This window comes from Cyprinus carpio, chromosome A6 (genome assembly GCF_018340385.1).
Source record: "Cyprinus carpio isolate SPL01 chromosome A6, ASM1834038v1, whole genome shotgun sequence".
Classification (NCBI taxonomy): Eukaryota; Metazoa; Chordata; class Actinopteri; order Cypriniformes; family Cyprinidae; genus Cyprinus; species Cyprinus carpio.
The window spans coordinates 25,973,489-25,993,628 of NC_056577.1; the positions used below are offsets into that span (position 1 = coordinate 25,973,489).

A 20,140-nucleotide genomic window follows, 5' to 3' on the forward strand; every position below is an offset into this window, starting at 1 on the left:
TATGTACTTTGGCACAGCATGGTAGATATTATTTTTACTCAGGCAGTGTTTTTAATCAGTAACCAGTGATTTTTAAATTTTTAAATGTGCAATCAAAACTCAAAATCAAGTCAAAATCGTGATTGATAAAAACATACAAATTTTTATCACAATGATATGTGGTATCTATAATGATGAATGATTTGCTACTGAAAATCTAAAGTACAAATTTCTTACAAGTCTCTTCTATATCCGTCTCTTCTACAGTATGTTATATTTGTTATCAGTTCATAGATGTCTACTGAAATTTTTTAAAAATAATACGGTCTCAAAAAAGAAGTTTTATTCATGGAACAAATCATTGAAGAAGACAGGAATTAAAATTTATATTGATTATCTGATTCAAATCTAGTAGCATTCTTATATTAAGATCCATTATTCTTGTGTTTGTTTTTAAGACTTATGAAGACATAAAAACAAGAGAGCATTAATTGAATACCAGACAAATGATGTCATGTTTTCTGCGCATATCTGTGGTATTTGTGATGGTGTTCACAAAATTGAAGCTATTGTTGCTCTGAAACATAATAGGATATGTCTTTCTCATCATAATGGAGACTTTGTTTAAAGAGAATTGTTTATTATAAACCTGCATGCATTACATCAAACACATCAGACAGACTTTTTTTTTTTATTTATTTACATTTTTAATAAATGATTTCATTATTAAGCGAAATGTTCCTTTATCAAATATGAAATGGTGGGAAAGAAACCCTTAAACACAACTAAAGAAAGATCTTGACATATCAAGTCACCCTTCTTCTATTCATGGCCATTTAAAATGGCAATTATAGTAATTAGAAGCAATTGTTTTAAATGTAAAACATTTAAATGCCCATAATGTATGCCGAATAAAAAGGAAACAGAAGCTGTCATAGAATAATACATGTGTATAAATTGTTAAACTAAGAGGCTCCCTTGTAAGTAAACATTGGCTGAGGTCTCATCGAAGTGAACCAGTGCTGAGTTCATCGCACCACTTCTCATAAGCCCGGAACAGAGTACCTTCATCAGTGTCGTTGAAGATTTCTAAGTGAGGAATGAGGAAAAAATATTTACTTTTTTTTTTTTTAAATCATGTGACTAACACTTTACACGATATGTTAAAAATCCCTTTTGGGTGCTTTAAAATCTCTTCTTTTTAATAACCTCATGTCATGAAATTCATACTTTTACGATTTTCTTGTACTTGCATTATAATATGTGTGTGTGTGTGTGTGTGTGTGTGTGTGTGTGTGTGTGTGTATGTATGTATGTGTGTATGTATGTATGTATATAATTTACTAAATAATTATTGATAATTAATTATTAATAATAATTAATAAACAAAATTGGTTACACTTTATTTTAACCCTCTGGAGTCGATTAACGCGTATACGCGTTTTGGGGTATTTTCTCCTGATAATGTCCTTTTTACAGTGTAATTATGCATTTAATATCAATTAACTATATGTACTTACTATATGGTTAGGGTTAGGATTAGAGTTTGGCTTAGGTTTACTTGCATGCAATTGTGCATAATTAGTTGTTATTATAATAGTAAGTACATGTAACATGTGTAACAGGGACTCCTTAAAATAAAGTGTTACCAAAAAACCTTAACCTTTGTTTGTAACATGGTAAAACAATGTTAAAATACATTTTTTTCCCTTGCTTCCCCCCTCTACAGTAGGGTCATATTTTCTCAGTGTATCAAGGTCTCAATGTTCAAGTTTTTTAAAGATGAAGGGATGTCTAACAACCTGACCATGGTTGCATGAAACATTGTGTCTTGAAGTTATTCCAAAATGCCAAATATGAGTTTAAATGGTGGTATGACATTTAAAAAAAAAAAAACATGGCTTGTCTCCCTTTTCCTCCCTTTTAAAAGTTAAGCCAGTTTACCCTAACCATGCATAATTATATGGTTCATTGTGTTTTATGTTTTGCATTTGGCATTCTTTTTCCAGTCCTAGATTAGCCTTTAAGAACTTTAAGATTTAAATATATTACCAGCTCTTCCTAGGCCTGTTGGTAAAGGCATTCTCACAAGCCCTCCAGAGTGTTGTAGTCTGTCACGTAGAGATTTCTGAACCAAAGCAAAGGTGCAGTCTTGATGCCACACTGGCAGCTCCAGCCCCAGCATGCAACAGACGATCCTGAACTTCTCCTGCTCTGAGAGCAACCCCATCTCACATGCCAGATACACCATGTAGGCCATATCAATATTCACTGCTTCACCATGGAGTAAAGCTGGTAGGACTTTCTAAAAAAAAAAAATTTTGAAAAAAAAAAAAGTTATTGCTGCATTTTGCATTGCATATACAACCAAAACCTGAACCACAGTTTTAGGAATTCAATTCAATTCAATTTTTTTTATTACTATACTATATTTTTTACCCCACACAACCCATAGTATGAAGTGAAGATACCATCTCTAGTTCTGGGCTGATCAGGTGACCGAAGTCGACCAGTCTGTCAAGATCATCCTCCCACAGGTTTGGGGCCAATTCTTCTAACATGGTTTCTATAGCGACACGGGTAGAAACAGAAGCAGGGTCAATGCGGTCGTCTTCTAGAACCATACCAGACTGGAACTTCGAGTCTAAAAGGAATTGCCCCTGCATTTCCAGAAGTTCAAACAGCCCTCTGTGCTTCATGAGAGCCATCTAAAAACAATAAAAACACAAATATAATCAATATAAACATAAATAAAAAAAGACAAATGATAATAAAAACACAGCTCTGCTTCTTGAAAAAAATTCTGCTGATTTGCAAAAAAGGCCTAATATTACATAATTTGATGATGCTCAGCTCAAAAATATCATAAAATTAAATATATATATATATATATATATATATATATATATATACACACACACACACACACATATATATACTTAATATATCAGCTTTAATACAAAATAACAAAAGCAGTCAAATGTCAAAAGTCTGACAAAAAGATGCTTAATTTAATGGTTGTCGAAAGCAAAAATGCTAAACAATGCATTTCCTAATTTGGGAGAAAGTGTGATGTGCTGAAGGAAAACAGGCAGTATTTTTGGAATCAGCACTCCAAAATGATCAAGAAACAAGTATTGGATTTCATTCAGCAAATATGATGCAGAGTGGTGTAAGAATAAAACTTATAATAATAAATATTCCAAAAAAGGGGAAAAAATGTACCTTCAACATTTCTGCTAGACCATTAGATATGTGTCTGCGAGGAATTGACTGTATAAACGACCTGTCTAAGAAGGCAGCAACAGGTGCAATGTAGGTGCCTAGCTTGTTCTTGCAATTTGCGAAATTCACGCCTGTCTTTGCTCCGACGCTAGCATCGATGTATGACAAAAGGGTAGTGGGAACACGAATATATGGAGTGCGCCGTCTGTAGAGGGACGCTGCGAGACCCACAATATCCAGGCAGACCCCACCTCCGATGGCGATGATGGGCTCCGTACGCCGGTCGACACCAAACTGGTGGACTTCCTCCAGAATCTTCAGGGCCATTTCCATGGACTTGTTCTCCTCCGTCGTGGGCAGGGGCAGGATCCTGTACAGGACGTGTCTGGCCTCGAGGTAGTCGGTGACCTGAGAACCATAGAGATTGTATACTACCTCATCCATGACTATGAAGCGTTTTAAGGGCTTGGTGCTGGACCGTATGGCCTCAAGCTGCTGAGTGTCTCTGATGTGGCCCAAAAGCAGAGTATCATTGCTGGGGTCAAGAAGATTTTTGGTCTGAGTAACTGTATATGTGAAGGTGATGGGGGTGACCACTGTCCAGGTGGTGCCACTAGAGGAGCTGCTTTCGTAACTGCAACATATAAAGCTCATGACTCATTTTGTATCTTGTTTTTGATTATATATATATAAAAAAGTAAGATTAAATATTACAAAAAAAATATAAGTGGTGCTACCTGACTGCAATATTTCTCTTTTCAAATTAATTAAAATCTAAAATATGTACTACTGTATGTATGTATATATATTAAATTAACTTTCAATTTATATATATATATATATATATATATATATATATATATATATATATATATATATATATAGAAAGTTAATTTAATTTTAAATGTAATTTTTTTATATATATTTTCTAATAATTTATAGATGTAAAGGCTCCATGGATGTATAGCAACACAAACTACTATAGCACTTTGCTGTAATACTGACACAACCTGCTTTGCATAAGCAGATAATTGCATTGGATATGTAAAGTGAGCTCATGTTTGACTCCTCGTGTTTTACTGTAGACTTAGTTAAAGGAAAGAGAAATAGATATGAAATTGTAGCTCTGTTACTATGTCCATTTACTTGTAGCAAAATTATACATAAGTTGTTATTAAATTCTGTACATCAAAAGCTATGAAATGCCAAAAGTAATTAAAATTAAAAATTCTTTAAAATTGTACTCAAATATTGTTAATCCATCAAAAGGAAATGTATTCGTTTTAAATATATATACATATTTTTCATATATTAATAAACGTAATGCAGTTTAGGATCAGATAAAAACACACTTGCTTATCCATGTAGGTGGGTGCAGTATTCGCAGAACTTATTGATTTATACGCACATTTTAGCAGCTGACACTCGTCCTTTCATTCCTTGCTTCACATTTTGCCCTGCTTTGCGTTTCCACGTCCCCTTCACCTGCACTAGGCTGAATACGGTTTCCTTCTGTCTGTTGAGGTTCTCCATCGCCGAGTTCTCCGAGGATGGGTGGTAAGGAACAGCTGGCTGGCGGATTTCAGATGTATTAACTGTTAAAGGCTCTTCAGCTCTCTCCATATTTGTAGCGTCATTAAATAATGCCATGAGGTGTATCAGCAGGAATCTGGGAGGAGCTTGCGCGGAAAACTTATGAAAGGTTCTCCCTCTCCAAAACCGTGATGTGTCACTGATTTTGAACTTACACAACTCACGTTCGCTATACGAACAGTTATATGTGATGATCACACGTGCGCAAAACGCCCCGAGGCGGGTGGGTTATGAAATATGACTGGACGTTATATGAGAGCTAAATGATCGATAGGTGCTGTTATGCAAATTGGATCTGTTCACGATTATGAAGTTAAATTTCTTTCTTTCTTTCTTTCTTTCTTAAATGGAGCACCAAAGTGCAGTGTCATGAAAATGCAGAATGTCAGAATGTGCTCCATTCCGAGAACTGTCAATATCAGTGTTTAAAGAAGGCGATGACTTTCATTTGTTGATAGACTCGAAGAGTGTGCAATGTTTCATTGATAACAATCATGAGGTTTACCCTTCCCCTTTTAATCCCAGTTATTAGAGTTTTTTTTTCACACACACACACACACACACACACACACACACACACACACACACACACACACACACACACACACACACACACACACAAATAAATGATTAATGAATACACCTAAATTATTTAATACAACTAAAACAATACCAATACAAGTGAGATAAGGAAAAGACCACTGAAGTCAATGGTGTATAAAGAGAAGGTGGTATAACAGGTTTGACTGTTTGATAAGAAATCACGTGCACACAAGCAAACTTAATGCAGACCTCACTGACCTTTGCTATTCAAAAATGTCAAATGATGAATTATGATCTTTGGAATTTTTGTACATTAGTAGCATTTTTTTTTTATTTTAAGTGGATATACTTTGGAATTACACTGTAAGGAAATTTTATGATTTTGAGGACTAGATATGTGTTATGGAATGATATCTTATGGAGTTTTAGTTAGCCTACAAGAAGTCAGTCATATAAAAAAAATAATTTGACTTTTGAACTTTGCATGCCCCATGGTACGTCCAATGTTCTTTGGAATTCTTTGGAACATAAAGTCACTTTCACAATTCCTTTTTTTTATTAAACACATTTTAGGTTACCTGCAGGAGAAACAAACAAACAAACAAATAAACAAAAACAAAAACAAAACAGGTAGTCATATTACGAAATAATTTTACACTTTTATCTTTGCATGCCCCATCATTTCAAGCTATCCAACATACTTCTGGAAGACTAGCATGTTTTTTTTTTTTTAAGACTTGAATAAAACAAGTTGATTTATATTTTTGAAAACAATTTTAGGTTACCTTAGAAAAAAAAGTCAGTCATAGCAACATAACTTGACTATTTATCTGTGCATGTCCCATGTCAAGCTATCAAATATCCAATATTTTGGAACTTTGGAATCACTGTCATGTTTGCTTGTTTGTTTGAATGTGTGTGTTTGTGTGTGTGAGTGTAAGGTTTCTTTAATAATGTTAATTAACATCTAAGACTTGAAAAAATAAGTTAATATTATTAATAATTTCAGTAAAAAAAATACAACAACAACAAGTTACTGTATTCTCATAACACACATAAAATAAGTAGTTTTTCAGATGTATTAATGACCAATTTAAAATAATAAAATAACTTTCATTCCAATATAAACTGGAATTCACAAGGGTCAGAGAGCAGCAGCCCTCGAAACTCAACTCTACAGTGCTCGGAAGCGCAGTTCCACACGTGTGAAAGCTGCACACAGAAACGGGGCGATGCACTGACTCGTTACCTTGTGTAAGTTTGTGACGTGAGCATTTGCATAACGTTTATGCTTGTAAGGTGGGCTTGTGCAACGGAGAGCACGGCCAACACAACCCTCCCAATTCATGCTACGAAGATTCGCTATGCAGGCAGCAAAAGGTAAGAATGTTTACGTGCGTTAGTTTGTATTCCCGAACTTTTTACAGATCACTAAATGACAAGTCAAACCGCACATTTTCTGAAATAACGTCAGTTCTGTTTGTTGCAGCAGATCTAAAGCATGTTTAATACATAGTCTTACGACTCTTACTTAGAATTTACACACAGACACACAGACAAATATAAACGCCACGAGTGGAATTTCAGTCAGGGTTAGTGTGTTACTAAACTCGGTCAGTGGTTCCAAGTTGACAGCGTAATGTCAAGACTTTGGTCAACGTGCAGCACAGACAGACTACAAAAATACTGCATGTTTTTAACCGTTTACTTACTAAACTCTTTCATGTGTCGTTATGTGTTTATGGAAAATTAGAGGTTTGTGTAGAAACACTAGAGTTTCATAGTCGAAGGGAGGGATATTATTCAGTTGTTGGAGCGATTTGAGGAATTTTCTGTAGCAAGTTCTAAAAGTATGCATATTAATATATATTCATTTTTATATTACTTGACTTTAAAAGCTATTACTTTTTGGACGGGTTTTGCAGGTTAAACTTCATGATCATGCTCAGAGGAATCTTTGAGCTCTCTTACAGAAACATCCTGTATCTATCAGAATTCATGGTAATTTCACTTAGGAAATTAGATTTTTTAACATTAAGATACTAAGTTTCTGTAATAGCCTAGAACTGAGACATTAAATTAAAGTACAAAGTAGGGGTTATTTACAGCTTTAATATAAAACAGCAACAATTAGCCACTAGATATACACCAATGTTCATTAGTTAGATTTAGAGTTAATAATAAAGAAAAGAAGAAACCGGTGGTTTGCTAAATAATATAGCCTATTACGATTACGGTTACTAAACAACACAGAAGTTAGTGGATATTTTTTTTTTCCACTTAGTGTATCGTGGACCCCTAGCGGTTTATACCTGCAAGGGCCTCGTGAGGTGGCAGAAAAAAAAGACAAATTAAATGGTGTTTTTATGGTCACCTGCAAAAAATAAAAATAAATAAATAAATTAAAATATTAAATAAAATCCCTGCTGGAACCCACTGTGTTTCTCCTCTTAGCAACAAACTGCACCCATTTATTCATTCATTCTATCTTGGAATGGTTGCAAGTATGAAAGCTCATATATATATATATATATATATATATATATATATATATATATATATATATATATATATATATATATACATTCAATCAAAGATAATTTTGTAAGGACAGATACACACACACACACACACACACACACGTGTGTGTGTGTGTGTGTGTGTGTGTGTGTGTGTGTGTGTGTCTGTTCTTACAAAATTATCTTTGATTGACTGCATCATAACACATCTAATCATGCCATCACACGCAGTACTAATAAATGTACTAATCCATCTTTTTAATATTAGTTTCAGACACTCCTGTGGAGTTTGTCACTGAGTACCTGCTGAAGGCTAAAGAGATCGCAGAGAATAATGCAAATGTTCCAGATGAGCTGCGTGATAATCTTCAGAAGGCCCTGGACATCGCTAGCGGATTGGATGGTTACCTTGAACAAATGAGCAGCCAGGAAAGTGAACCGTTGGCTGAGTTGTATAGGTAACTATTCACCTGAAACTTTGTGTGGGTTGCAGATTATTAGTTTTGTGAATGATGTGCCTTTGTTTATGGTATGTTTGTGTTTGTCCTGGAAGTGTTTGTGCAGTGCAAGATTATTTTGGCTGCCAGTCACATGCAATTATACGTTATCGTAACTGTTTATTTATTTTCTGAAAAATCAATTTCTCATGACTGGAATAAGGTACATGAGGATGGAAAAACCTTATTCAGGCTTCCTGTTACATGCATCACTGGACAGGTAGAAGGTATACATCTTTAAAATACAAATCTTTTTTATTTAATTTTGGTTTAATTGCAATATTTAAAGAATATTTTCATTGCCATAATGTGTACTTTATGTTTGATGTCTTCATAGATACACACAATTACTCACAGTTCATAAAACCAAAATACACACTTCTGGTCAAAAGTTTGGGGCCTAAAAAAAATTATATTTCATATAAATGCATTAATAAGTTTAATTAGATTAACATTAATTAGAATTAAAATTTTCTGCATTAAATAATCCTGAAAAAAATCACTGTTTTCACAAAAATATTAAGAAGAAAAAACTTTTTCAACAGTGTTAATGATAAGAAATGTTGTTTGAGCACCAAATCAACATATTGAAATTATGTCTGAAGGATCACACATTGCATTCACAGGAATAAATTATATTGTAAAATATATTAAAACAGAAAATAATTATTTTACTTCTTTACTAAACACTGAAAAATCTTACTGACCCTAAACTTTTAAACAGTAGCGTATATGTGCAAACTGTATTTTAAGACTGGTTATTGTCATTCTATAGGTCAGGTATTAAAGATGCTGGTCCATATGAGCAAAGCAAAGAGGGTCCTAGAGATAGGAATGTTCACAGGATATGGGGCTTTGTCAATGGCGGAGGCCTTACCAGAGAATGGCCAACTTATTGCATGTGAGCTGGAGCCTTACCTGAAAGAATTCGCACAACCTGTATTTGACAAGTCTCCCCATGGTAAAAAGATAACTGTGAAGACTGGGCCTGCTATGGATACCCTCAAGGTGGGGAAAAACAAGTCTTACCTTCATCTCTACAGGCATTTGAGATGTTAAATATGTCCTGTCCAGAAAGGAATTTTGATTATTTGATTATTTTGTTAAGAAAATGCTTTAAAAGTGTACTATTCTGCAGGAATTAGCTGCCATGGGAGAGCAGTTTGACATGGTGTTCATCGACGCAGACAAACATAATTACATCAACTATTACAAGTTCCTCCTGGACCATAACCTGCTGCGGCTAGATGGTGTTATATGTGTAGACAACACACTGTTTAAAGGCAGAGTTTACCTCAAGGACTCAGCAGATGATTTTGGAAAAGCCTTGCAAGATTTTAATCAGTTTGTCACAAATGATCCTCGAGTAGAGCAGGTGTGCATGTTTTTCTCTCAAATATGAGCTTTTATTCATTTTATAAAACTTATGTTCTACAATAAACAGACAACCTAGACAGTTCTGAATTTCAGTTGTTTGATCTCTGTTTATAGGTCATTATTCCTCTGAGAGATGGCCTCACTATAATACGAAGACTGCCATACACACCTCAGGCAAACACACAGCTGAAGGTACAGTGTACTTAGAATATTTTTATAAGAAAACTTAGAGTACAGCTGTTGATCAGATCACTGATGATGATATATGCTTCATAGAGCACAGTGACTTATGATGAGGTGTTCCGAGGAGTTCAAGGGAAGCAAGTGCTGGACAGGTTACGTTTGGATGGAAAAGTGGCCTATGTGACTGGGGCTGGTCAGGGCATTGGCAGGGCCTTCGCACATGCTCTCGGAGAGGCTGGAGCCAAAGTCGCCATCATAGACATGGACAAAGGAAAGGCAGAGAATGTGGCCCATGAACTGACTTTGAAAGGTAAGTGAAACTTTAATGTTTCTGTACTTTAGGCAGTGTTGTCACTGTTAACTAAAATTATAACTGCAACTAAAACTATAAAAAATCATTTTGAAAAAAAAAAAAAAGAAATATTACATGAGAAACTTAAACTTAAATAACTTAAAAGGCAGCTAAGTTTAAGTACTAAAATGACTGAAATTGAAATTAAAATTAAAGTCTAAAAAATAAAAATCTAAATAGAAATATTTTTAATAATAAAAACTTGTACAATAAAATAAAAATGACAAAAAGCACATAACAATTACTGAAAACAAACTAATTAAAAAAGAAAATATAAAAATATAAGCAAATATGAATAAATACTATATAAGTACATAAATAATGCTAAAATAACACTGATTTTTAGAGGTCCTACTAGAAGCCATAGCCATATCGGATTTGAAAAACAGTGCACTAGTTCAAAAGTTTTATTTGCTATTATATTTATATTATATTCATATTTACTGTTATATTATAATGCGTACATTAATTGATTTAACCAGCAGATGGAGCCCTAGTATCATAGTACCAAACAGAATGACACCGTTTCCCAGCTTTTTAGACTTATTTTTGACATCTTTTGTCTTAATATACAGTAATTTTGTTTGTGTGCACTGCAAAAAATTATTTTCTTACTTACTAATTCTGACGTATTTTATACTACAAATCAAAATTTTCAAGACCTTTTGTTAGTTTTTGCTTAAAGCAAGAAAAAAATATCTGCCAATGAGGCAAGAAAAATAATCTTTTTTTTCCTTTGCATTAAAATATTTTTTTTACTCCATTGGCAGATATTTTTATCTTGTTAACAAAAACTAACAACATTTTGAGTCATTTTGGTTCTTTTGTGTGTGTGTGTGTGTGTGTGTGTGTGTGTGTGTGTGTGTATATATATATATATATATATATATATATATATATATATATACTGTATTAATTTAATATAGTTTATATGACTGAGTAAGTGTTTAAAATTGGACAAACCCCACATTTATGTATTAATCTAATAAAGTGATATTTGTGTGTTCATGTGCATGTTGGACTTTGTCTTATTTTTTTTCTTATGATTTCATGTCGTTCCAGGCATTTCAAGCATGGCTGTGGCCGCGAACATTAGCAAACCAGAGGACGTTCAGAAGATGATTGATGACATTGTTTCAAAATGGGGCACAATTCACATCGCTTGTAACAATGCTGGCATCAACAAGAACTCAGCTAGTGAGGACACTAGTCTAGAGGAATGGGACCAAACCTTTAACATTAACCTCAGAGGGACTTTCATGTGTTGCCAGGTGCCACTTCATTTATATATTTAGTTTGTCATTAATTCCAGCCGAGATAAACCATTTAGTCTAGGCATTCCTGAAAAAAATATTGTTAAGAATGCGGCATGCATTTACAAATAATTTCATAGACCCACAGTCAGTCAGCATCATGTTGTCACCAGGAGGCACCCAGATCAGAGCCTGAAAAGGCACCCAGGTTCAAATCCCTACCTAACATACAATATACCAAGCAAAATTGCCACATAACCTTCACCATGCATTTTTGTTGTATGCAGAAGAGCAGCTTTAACATTTTGTCACTATTACTTGTATTTGCCCAAACTTTTGCAGATTCTAGTTGCTTTTGTATATTAGTAACAACTTTTCCATTAGTTTCTGACATTTCCCGGGAGACGGAATAAAAGCTCTGATAGGGGAAAAGAGAGGTGTGAAGGAAAGTGATTTCATACCTACAGCATTAGAAGACATTAAATCCTGCAAGGCACCAAATAAATCAGAGTAAGCTGTTTTACACAAAACCGAGAGGTGATGGAGATGCCTCACACGCATTAAAATGAATGCTGGGAGTTTTTGAGACTTTTTGTCTCTCTGCTCATGCAGGGATTGTTATTCCTCTCCCTGTAGACTGTAGACGTGGAAGTCTGATTAGTGAAGGTGTCAATACTGTGATGTTCCTCTGAAAGCACATTTGTCTCTTCTCTCCTTCAAATTACTGCCTCAGGCGGCCGGTCGTGTCATGCTGAAGCAAGGATATGGCAAGATAATCAACACAGCTTCCATGGCCAGTTTAATAGGTGAGTGATGATTTTTATGCTGCCATAAGCAGAGATATTACACTGTCTCTTCCCTCTGAATTTAATACCCTCATCAAACGTAGGGGTGGGGTTTTGGGAAGAGAATATCAAACAAGTAAAATAGAGAAAGAGAAAGAAAACTTGACTGTTTTTTGATAGGGTATAGATACACAAGTTTCCATGATAAAGACAAAGAAAAAACATTTGGAAATCTAGATTAACACATGTGCCGAACTTTCAGAAATGTCGTTTTGGTTTCATATCGCTTTGAAATATAATTATTTGCAAAGTAATGTTTCAGTTAATAGTAATAACATTTTTCTTGATCATTGAAAAAATGGATATTTAAATGTATGCATATAATCATTAAATATATAAATAATAATAATAAATTGATAATGTATTTATGTAGACAGAGAGAGTGAAAGAAAATTGCCTTGAAATATATATTTAATAAAATAATAATATATCTTTCGACCCTAAGACTTAATAATAAAAAAAAAGTTACGCAAAACTACTTGATAAGGTTTTCTTTTCAATAATTGGATTTTTTATCATCATGATTTCACATTTTTGACTTTATACATTATATCAGACTTTATGCATTTTAATACAGAAATGAAAAACTTACTCTTCATGGAATCATCTTTAGTTTTTTACAGAGGCTGCTCCGCATAGCTTTTAACTCACTAAAACTACTGAAAGCTGCTAAATTGTATGTAATATACCAAATAAAGTGTTTGTGTGTACAACGATCTAAAATTCACTGACCCTTTTATTGTTTGTTCAACTAGAGCCCTATTGCCTCTCAGAAGCCAGTTTTGCATCATTATAAACATGAAAACTGTAATGCTGTTGAAAGGCTGTAAATTGCAACTTGTGGTTCAGTCTCCTATAAAGGGACTTCCTGGTATGCCGCCGGTCCTGGGTGCTCCTTCTTGAATTGCAGTAAAAAAATAAATAAAAAAAGAAACAGTCTTTTTATGCAGCACACTGTAAAGAAACGTTATTTGCTACGCAGTGTAGCACAATTCCTCCAACAGGTCCCTTGCTGTGCAATAGCAGCACTCCATCAACAGTGTAGTCAAGTAGCCAATAAACTTGTGTACCATATGGACGCTAGTCCCAACTGTGGGTGCAATCTGTAACACAGAAGCATGCTGCTACAGGAAGTGGAGAGAGAGAGAGAGAGAGAGAGAGAGAGAATAAGAAAAAAGGGGGAGTAGAGGGCAAGGGAAAAAAGTGATCAATTACTCACATTACATACAGTCCTTCAGGAATTTTCTTTATTGGCCTGGACATCTGTTATAATATTGTCATAATGTGTAATCAGATGGGGGCTGTTGTAGCCAAGTTGGGGAATACATCTTGAAAGTCCAATTAAAATGCACAATGACACTGCCTCTGTCCATCTGGTGAATAGCATTGTGTTCCCCCTCTCTTTTTCTCTTCTGCATTCCCTTCAACGTGGATGGGCATATTTAAAATTAATTTTGGTATAATTCTAATTATTTGTGTTTGTTAACTATTTTGTAATTTTCTGCTTAAGGCCCATGGATAAAAGAGGCATTTAACCTAAAATGGAAGAAAAGTGGCAACATGCATTTACACATGAAGCGATATCAGAACAGACTGGCTGTTGAAGGGCAAGTTGACCCAAAAATGAAAATACTGTCATCAATTATACATTCTAGTGTCATTTCAAACTCATATGAGTTATTTTCTCTGTGGTGCACAAATAGAAATGATTAGAAGAATGTGAATGCTGCATATTCATTGAAAATGTATAAAATCCAATCACAGCATTCCACAAAACATCTCTTTTAGTATTTATACGGTATTAATAAAGTCATATGGGTTTGGCCCAACATGGTGACTAAATGACGAAAGAAATGCCTTTTTTGATGGGTGTACTACCCCTTTAACACTCATAGGCCTTAGATGAAATAAAAAAAAAAAACAGACTCTGATGACGGCACTTTGACCTGCAAAATCTCTGAAAATTACAGATCAGAGAGGAGCCTTGTTTCCTTGCTCTCGATATGTCAAATGAAAATCTGGATGTATGTTAAATGTGATTTAAGATATGTTTCACTTTCCTTTTTATCCTCTCATGCCGACTGCTCTTTTAAACTACAATATTCTTTAAAACATCAATACAGTAAAAATCCCTGTTCTCTTGCCATATTTTCTGCTAGGATTAATGCATGTTGACCTTTTTGTATTTTCTGATGAAACAGACCTTGAGGCCACTTTTTTGAATAACAGCAGTTTCCCTTGAAAACCAGGCCCAGTGCAATCTGACAATTGTCCGGTTAGCATTTCTCCTTTAAAACAAATGAGGGGCCAGAGAGCGCAAACCCATCTCCACAGGACCGGCCGCTGCCTTCGCACAGCTGTGCCGTATTTATCATCTCGCTCCCAACCACGGCAATTTGGCAGTGAGATCACCGGGTGACGAGGTTAACTACTAAAGTTGCATGTAACTTGGAGCCTCCCTCGTGATGATTAATAAAGCAAGCCCCTTTTCCCTGCATCACATGCAGCGTTGAGCATCTGTGATGGTCAAGACAAACAAATGGCGTTTTGCCTTTGTTCTTGAAGATGATGCATGCCGAACATCCCAAGTAATTAATTTTACATCGCTTCATCTGCGGGGTCCCAAATGCTAATGAAAGTGTTTTCATGTCACATTGGAGTTCAGGACCTTCTTGCTGAGTTATGAGGGGAATGAAGTAATTGGGCCTTGTATTAATCACATGTTTAGGTCATTATAGAGTATGAAATGGATTTTAATGTGTGTTTAAAAGTTGAAAAGTTGTTTTAATTCATTTTAATTTATTGATTTAACACATAGAGCAATTTCTTCAAAGCTGGTTCTAACATGAAATTACTGATAAAAATGTTCTTAATAAGATTTAAATGTCATGTTTCCTTATCAACAGTGCCGCATCCGCAGAAGCAACTTTCCTATAACACATCCAAAGCTGGGGTAGTAAAACTCACACAAACCTTGGGCACAGAGTGGATCGATCGAGGCGTTCGAGTCAATTGCATCTCCCCGTAAGTGTGACAAACCATAGACTGTGCTTTGTGGGATAAGTCAAAATTTAACTGGAATACATTTTTATTGCTGGTAACATGATTATTTCCCACTTGGTGCAATCTTAAACAGAGGCATGTGTTCTGGTTCTCCCCAGTATTATGTTTTTGAATGTAACATGAATCAATGCCAACTTTTTGTGCAAAAAAAAAAAAAAAAAAAAAAAAGCCTTTCTCTCTTCATATGTGCATTGTACCAATTAAGCAGAGAGGACTGTTTTGATATTTAAGTGGAAACTTAATTTGTTTTGACAGGGTCAAAATGCATTATTTTCCACAATGGGCCACACAATTGAGACTCAGTTACTAAATTACAGTGTGAAACAATGCAATCCAGCTTAATTGGATGACGTCTAGAGGGATGAGTAGAGCGAACAGTTTCTTTAATTGTTATATTCAATTAGGGATTCAAATTAGCCTCTTCAGCAGAAGTGTCATCAAAACAATGGCAGCCTTGTTTGTATCTATTTGTCAACGCAGTTCTTCTGAGGAAAGGAAGAAAAGAGCAAAAGGAAGCGTGAGCGTGTTGCTTGAAGCTGAGCATCCCCAAGCCCCCGTGCTTCCGACAGCAAATCCGCAACACGCGCACATGTGCTCTTTATTCATTTCTATATAGCACCAGCTTGTTTTCTAATTTTAATTTGCAAGGAAGCAATTCTTTTCTCTCGGTCACATCCCCACCCCTCCCTCAAACACAAGGTCTCTCAGTGGGCCCCTGATTTCTGTGAAGTGACCGTTGGTAAATATGCATACGGGGAGGGGGGACCACAATTAACGCGTGTGAGGTTGACTGCCGCCTGATTTCATTGGCAACTTTAGCTGCGACAGTGATAAGCTGCATTATCTACAAAATTGGCTGAGGGAACACAGTAAGCCTTTGATTGCCAAGACGTACTCCCAGATAAAGCAGTGCTGAAGAGAAATATAATTGAGATTTAAATATGTTAACTAAAGGTGTCACATGCTACTTCAGTGCCTCTAATTTAGCTGCCGTCTTGGATTTGGTATCAAGTCGAATGGAATCTATTCGTCCGGGCTTAAATGGCGCGGAAGGATGTTGGGGATTTCGGCTGTCAGTGAGTGTGTGAACAGACAGGCTGTATTTCCCATGCGGCCGCCCCGGTGTGAAGTACATTTGCTCCAATTTGGAGTGCATTTCCTTTAGTTAGGGACAAAAACGCCACTTAAGTTTGGACGTAATTTCAAAATCAAAGTTGATGTGGACAGTTGGTGATCCAGTTTACCACATGCAGCTCTTTTAGTGCTGCCTATAATATAAGAAATATACTCATTACAGTCATCATGAAACGGTAATTGCAATGGCAACAGAATTCATTTGAAAAAGAGAGCAAGAATTGATATTATCCTTTTGAAATTGATTGGATTGTGTGCATTCTGTACCAAATGGAGCCAGACCTGAATGTGATTGTCGTGTTATTATTGGGACATTTATTTGAGTTTCTACCATGATGGTGACCATGAAGTGAATGGTAAAGAATATATATATGCATATATATGCAAGGGATGTGTGCATGTGTACCGAACAAAGACAGCCTTGTTTTAACCACAAGTGCAACTTCGTTGGAAACTTCCAGTTTTATATATTGTTACTTTTGTAGGGTAAGTTTTGATTTCATGTGGACTTTATGACTTCTGAAGCTCAGTTTGGAGTGTGTCAATCACACTATCCTTTCATCAAAGGACATTGAACCAGTGTAAACACCATCAGAACTGTTCTGCTCAGTACTAAAGTCCTTAAAGGATAGCCAACTTCATTTTATGTCACTGTGACTGCTATAACTGAAACAAGTGGCCCTGAAACAACACTGTCTCCCTGCCTCTCATATCTGATCTGTCTCTGTCTGTCTCTCTCTCTTTCTCTGCAGTGGTATCGTTGACACCCCTCTCATCCATTCAGAGAGTCTGGAGCCTCTTGTTCAGCACTGGCTGTCAGATATCCCAGCCGGACGACTGGCTCAAGTGACAGACCTCCAAGCTGCAGTGGTATACTTGGCATCTGACGCCTCTGACTACATGACAGGGCATAACTTAGTCATAGAGGGTGGTCAGAGTCTGTGGTAGAGAAAGTTTGCCTCTTGGATTTGGTAATATACTCTCACCCAGTGTTCCTAAAGGATACTGAGTCATTCTTTGATTTTATTGATATAGTACATTGGTGAAGGGATGTACTGTACACTTTTAAGTTATCAATGGGTCCACAAACTTGTGTAGTGTTTAGTGTCTCAATTGTAAGCAACTCTACTTGTGCATTATTTAACTAGTGCATTTTGTATGAGGTTTTTATATTTGAACACTATTACGATAAACACTGTCTTCCACAACTGTAATAAAGTCCACTGCAAGTAAACTTTCTGTACCCATGTGCAGCTTTTATTTACAAGACTTGAACTATACAAATATAAAAAAAAACTGGGGATCACATGACATAATCTAACCAATAAACACATGACACATAAACTAGACAATCAATGAAAACAGGACACATACAACAAAGGAACAAATAGCAGGATCACATGAAGGCAAGGGAAGCACATGACAGGAACAAGAACTAGAAAATACAAAATAACGTTTTTGTTCTCCAAATTTTGCAGCTTATATTTTGATGTTTCATGTATTTATTTTGTGGTATTTGCTCAATCTTATGGTTAAAGATTTGAACCAATACCTAACCTCAAGCAATGCAAAACAAATTCTACAACAACAACAAAAAAAAAAAAAAAAAAAAAAAAAAAAAAATATATATATATATATATATATATATATATATATATATATATATTTGTCACAGATATCTGCTGTGCAGGAGCGAAGGACGCAGAGATTCATGAATAACAATCTTTAATAATCCAAGTAAGGGGGCAGGCAGGAACACACACGCAGCATATAGCATTGACGTTTAACACTGGACAAGGGAACATAGGGCAAACCACACTTTAAATACAGGATGAAACGAGGGTGATTGACAAGACACACCTGAATCAAATGAATACAATCAAACAAGGGAGAAACTGGGTCACGGGGAGCACATGGGGACAAAAACATATCTTAACTTTCTTAAAATAAAATACATTTACTTGAGAAACGAAGGAGTATTGTAAGATCTTGTTTTCTGAAAAATAAAAATAAAATAAGGTTTTCGCATAAAACACGAAAAAATATTTGCCAATGCGGTAAAAAAAATAATCTTATCCCTCTGAATTATGTTTATTTTTCTTACCCCATTCATTTGCAGATATTTTCATGTTTTAACCATAAACACTTTTTTTTCATACAACGAGATTTAATATCTGATGACCTTTTACTTCTCAAGGGAATTTATCTTGATTTAAGAATGTTTAGATATTTGTACTGGAAAATTTATCGCAGCACGTATTAAACTTCAGCACATAACTCATCACATATAATTTGTGTAACAGGCATGATTGATGCTCAAATCATGTGGCTTGTTGTGGAGAGGTGTGTTATTACTTTTTGAAATGTTCAGATATACAATTTTGCCTTGGAAATGAAATGAACCATTTCTGAACATTGGTCAAATATGAGCAGCACAACTGTTCCCCAAATGTAATCACTACTAAATTTGTGCCCTGATTCAGATGCATCATAAGTAACTTTTACAATGCATTTGTAATGCTACATACCCCAATACTACCTGCTATCACACTTGTTCAAGTCTATCCACTCATGTTCAACTTTGTGTATAACACTACCAGTCTTTTTCACCATCAGCAGTCGTGAATGGTCCTGTAAGGGCCTCTCCCACAGTTATCTTAATTGCTCTCTGTTCTGTGTATATGCCGAAAAACAATACTTGAATGAAAAGGCCAGTGGAGAACTTGACCCCTGTCACTGCAATTATTCTAAAGGAGTGGCCAATTAGTTCCATTAGTAAAGCAATAGGATAGCAGGTATGCACATAAATGTCTACAATTTCATGCCATCAGCTCAGATACTCAGGCCAGATATTTACATAATTAGTACTGTAAATGAGGATATTGGTGTTGGAGAGCTTCATTGTTATGTTAGATCGACGATTCTGCCACTGATCTGAAGCATAGCATCACATGAACTGTCAAGATATTCACTTTTAGATCCAAGAATACAAAATATGCATGTTTTGATGTATTTAAAGTCAGAAATACTACTAATCAGGATTCAATTAGTATTTAATGGCAAAGTTACATTAAACAGATCCTCTGAGTAGCATTAAAAATCAGCACGATTTAATAAGAATCAGTGATTAGATTAAAAGTGTAATTCATTATCTTTCCACACAGTGGAAGCATAGAGTCAGAAAGCGATACTGTAGTTCACCATGTGCTTCTTCTTTACCAGCACATATCACTGAAGAACTATCAAACTGTCATTGCCCATTGTCTACATTCTGTACATGAGGAATCTGCAGTTTATGTCCTTTTGGAAAAAAGATGATTGTTTAATATAAAATGCTGCTCAAAAAACTTAAAATAAAATTTAGGATGCTAGGTTAAATGTTTGCTTTAATACTCAGCCTATTGATTTTTAAAGGATTTTTTTTTTTTTTTTTTTTTTTTTTTTTTTTTGAAGTTTTTTTTTTTTATTTTGATTTAGTAATAATTTGAATTTTATCTTTATATATTTTTTTATTTCTATCTATCTATCTATCTATCTATCTATCTATCTATCTATCTATCAGAATGTATGGGGCTGC

At 35.1% G+C, this 20,140-nt stretch overlaps 2 protein-coding genes across 3 annotated transcripts; one reads left to right on the top strand and one right to left on the bottom strand.

The window, feature by feature from the left end:
* Positions 1-450: 450 nt before the first annotated feature.
* LOC122145345 (2-epi-5-epi-valiolone synthase-like) lies at positions 451-4,949 on the bottom strand. The gene is made up of 5 exons (XM_042758741.1): positions 4,613-4,949; positions 3,205-3,838; positions 2,451-2,687; positions 2,032-2,284; positions 451-1,068 (listed from the first exon to the last, which is right to left on the bottom strand). The coding sequence occupies exons 1-5, from the start codon at positions 4,852-4,854 to the stop codon at positions 983-985; spliced, it is 1,452 nt and encodes a 483-aa protein (XP_042614675.1). The 5' UTR covers positions 4,855-4,949; the 3' UTR covers positions 451-982.
* LOC109087613 lies at positions 4,643-17,797 on the top strand. 2 transcript variants are annotated; one of them, XM_042758740.1, is made up of 11 exons: positions 4,643-4,761; positions 8,128-8,318; positions 8,493-8,583; positions 9,132-9,364; positions 9,495-9,731; positions 9,848-9,925; positions 10,010-10,226; positions 11,331-11,539; positions 12,255-12,327; positions 15,273-15,390; positions 17,316-17,797. In XM_042758740.1, exons 1-11 carry the CDS (start codon positions 4,755-4,757, stop codon positions 17,509-17,511), a joined length of 1,650 nt encoding a protein of 549 aa, XP_042614674.1. In that variant the 5' UTR covers positions 4,643-4,754; the 3' UTR covers positions 17,512-17,797. The 2 variants fall into 2 exon arrangements, with proteins under 2 accessions (XP_042614674.1, XP_042614673.1); XM_042758739.1 differs by lacking the exon at positions 4,643-4,761 and adding an exon at positions 6,495-6,720 and having other exon boundaries at positions 8,128-8,317; positions 8,492-8,583.
* Positions 17,798-20,140: the final 2,343 nt, after the last annotated feature.

Coding starts and splice junctions, on each gene's coding strand:
- LOC122145345 (XM_042758741.1), bottom strand. CDS start 4,854: ATGGCATTATTTAATGACGCTACAAATATGGAGAGAGCTGAAGAGCCT. Junction 2,285..2,450: donor TCAGCCCAGAACTAGAGATG/GTATCTTCACTT, acceptor TTTTTTTTTTAG/AAAGTCCTACCAGCTTTACT. Junction 1,069..2,031: donor AACAGGCCTAGGAAGAGCTG/GTAATATATTTA, acceptor TTCCTCACTTAG/AAATCTTCAACGACACTGAT.
- LOC109087613 (XM_042758739.1), top strand. CDS start 6,687: ATGCTACGAAGATTCGCTATGCAGGCAGCAAAAG. Junction 9,732..9,847: donor ATGATCCTCGAGTAGAGCAG/GTGTGCATGTTT, acceptor CTCTGTTTATAG/GTCATTATTCCTCTGAGAGA. Junction 12,328..15,272: donor TTCCATGGCCAGTTTAATAG/GTGAGTGATGAT, acceptor CCTTATCAACAG/TGCCGCATCCGCAGAAGCAA.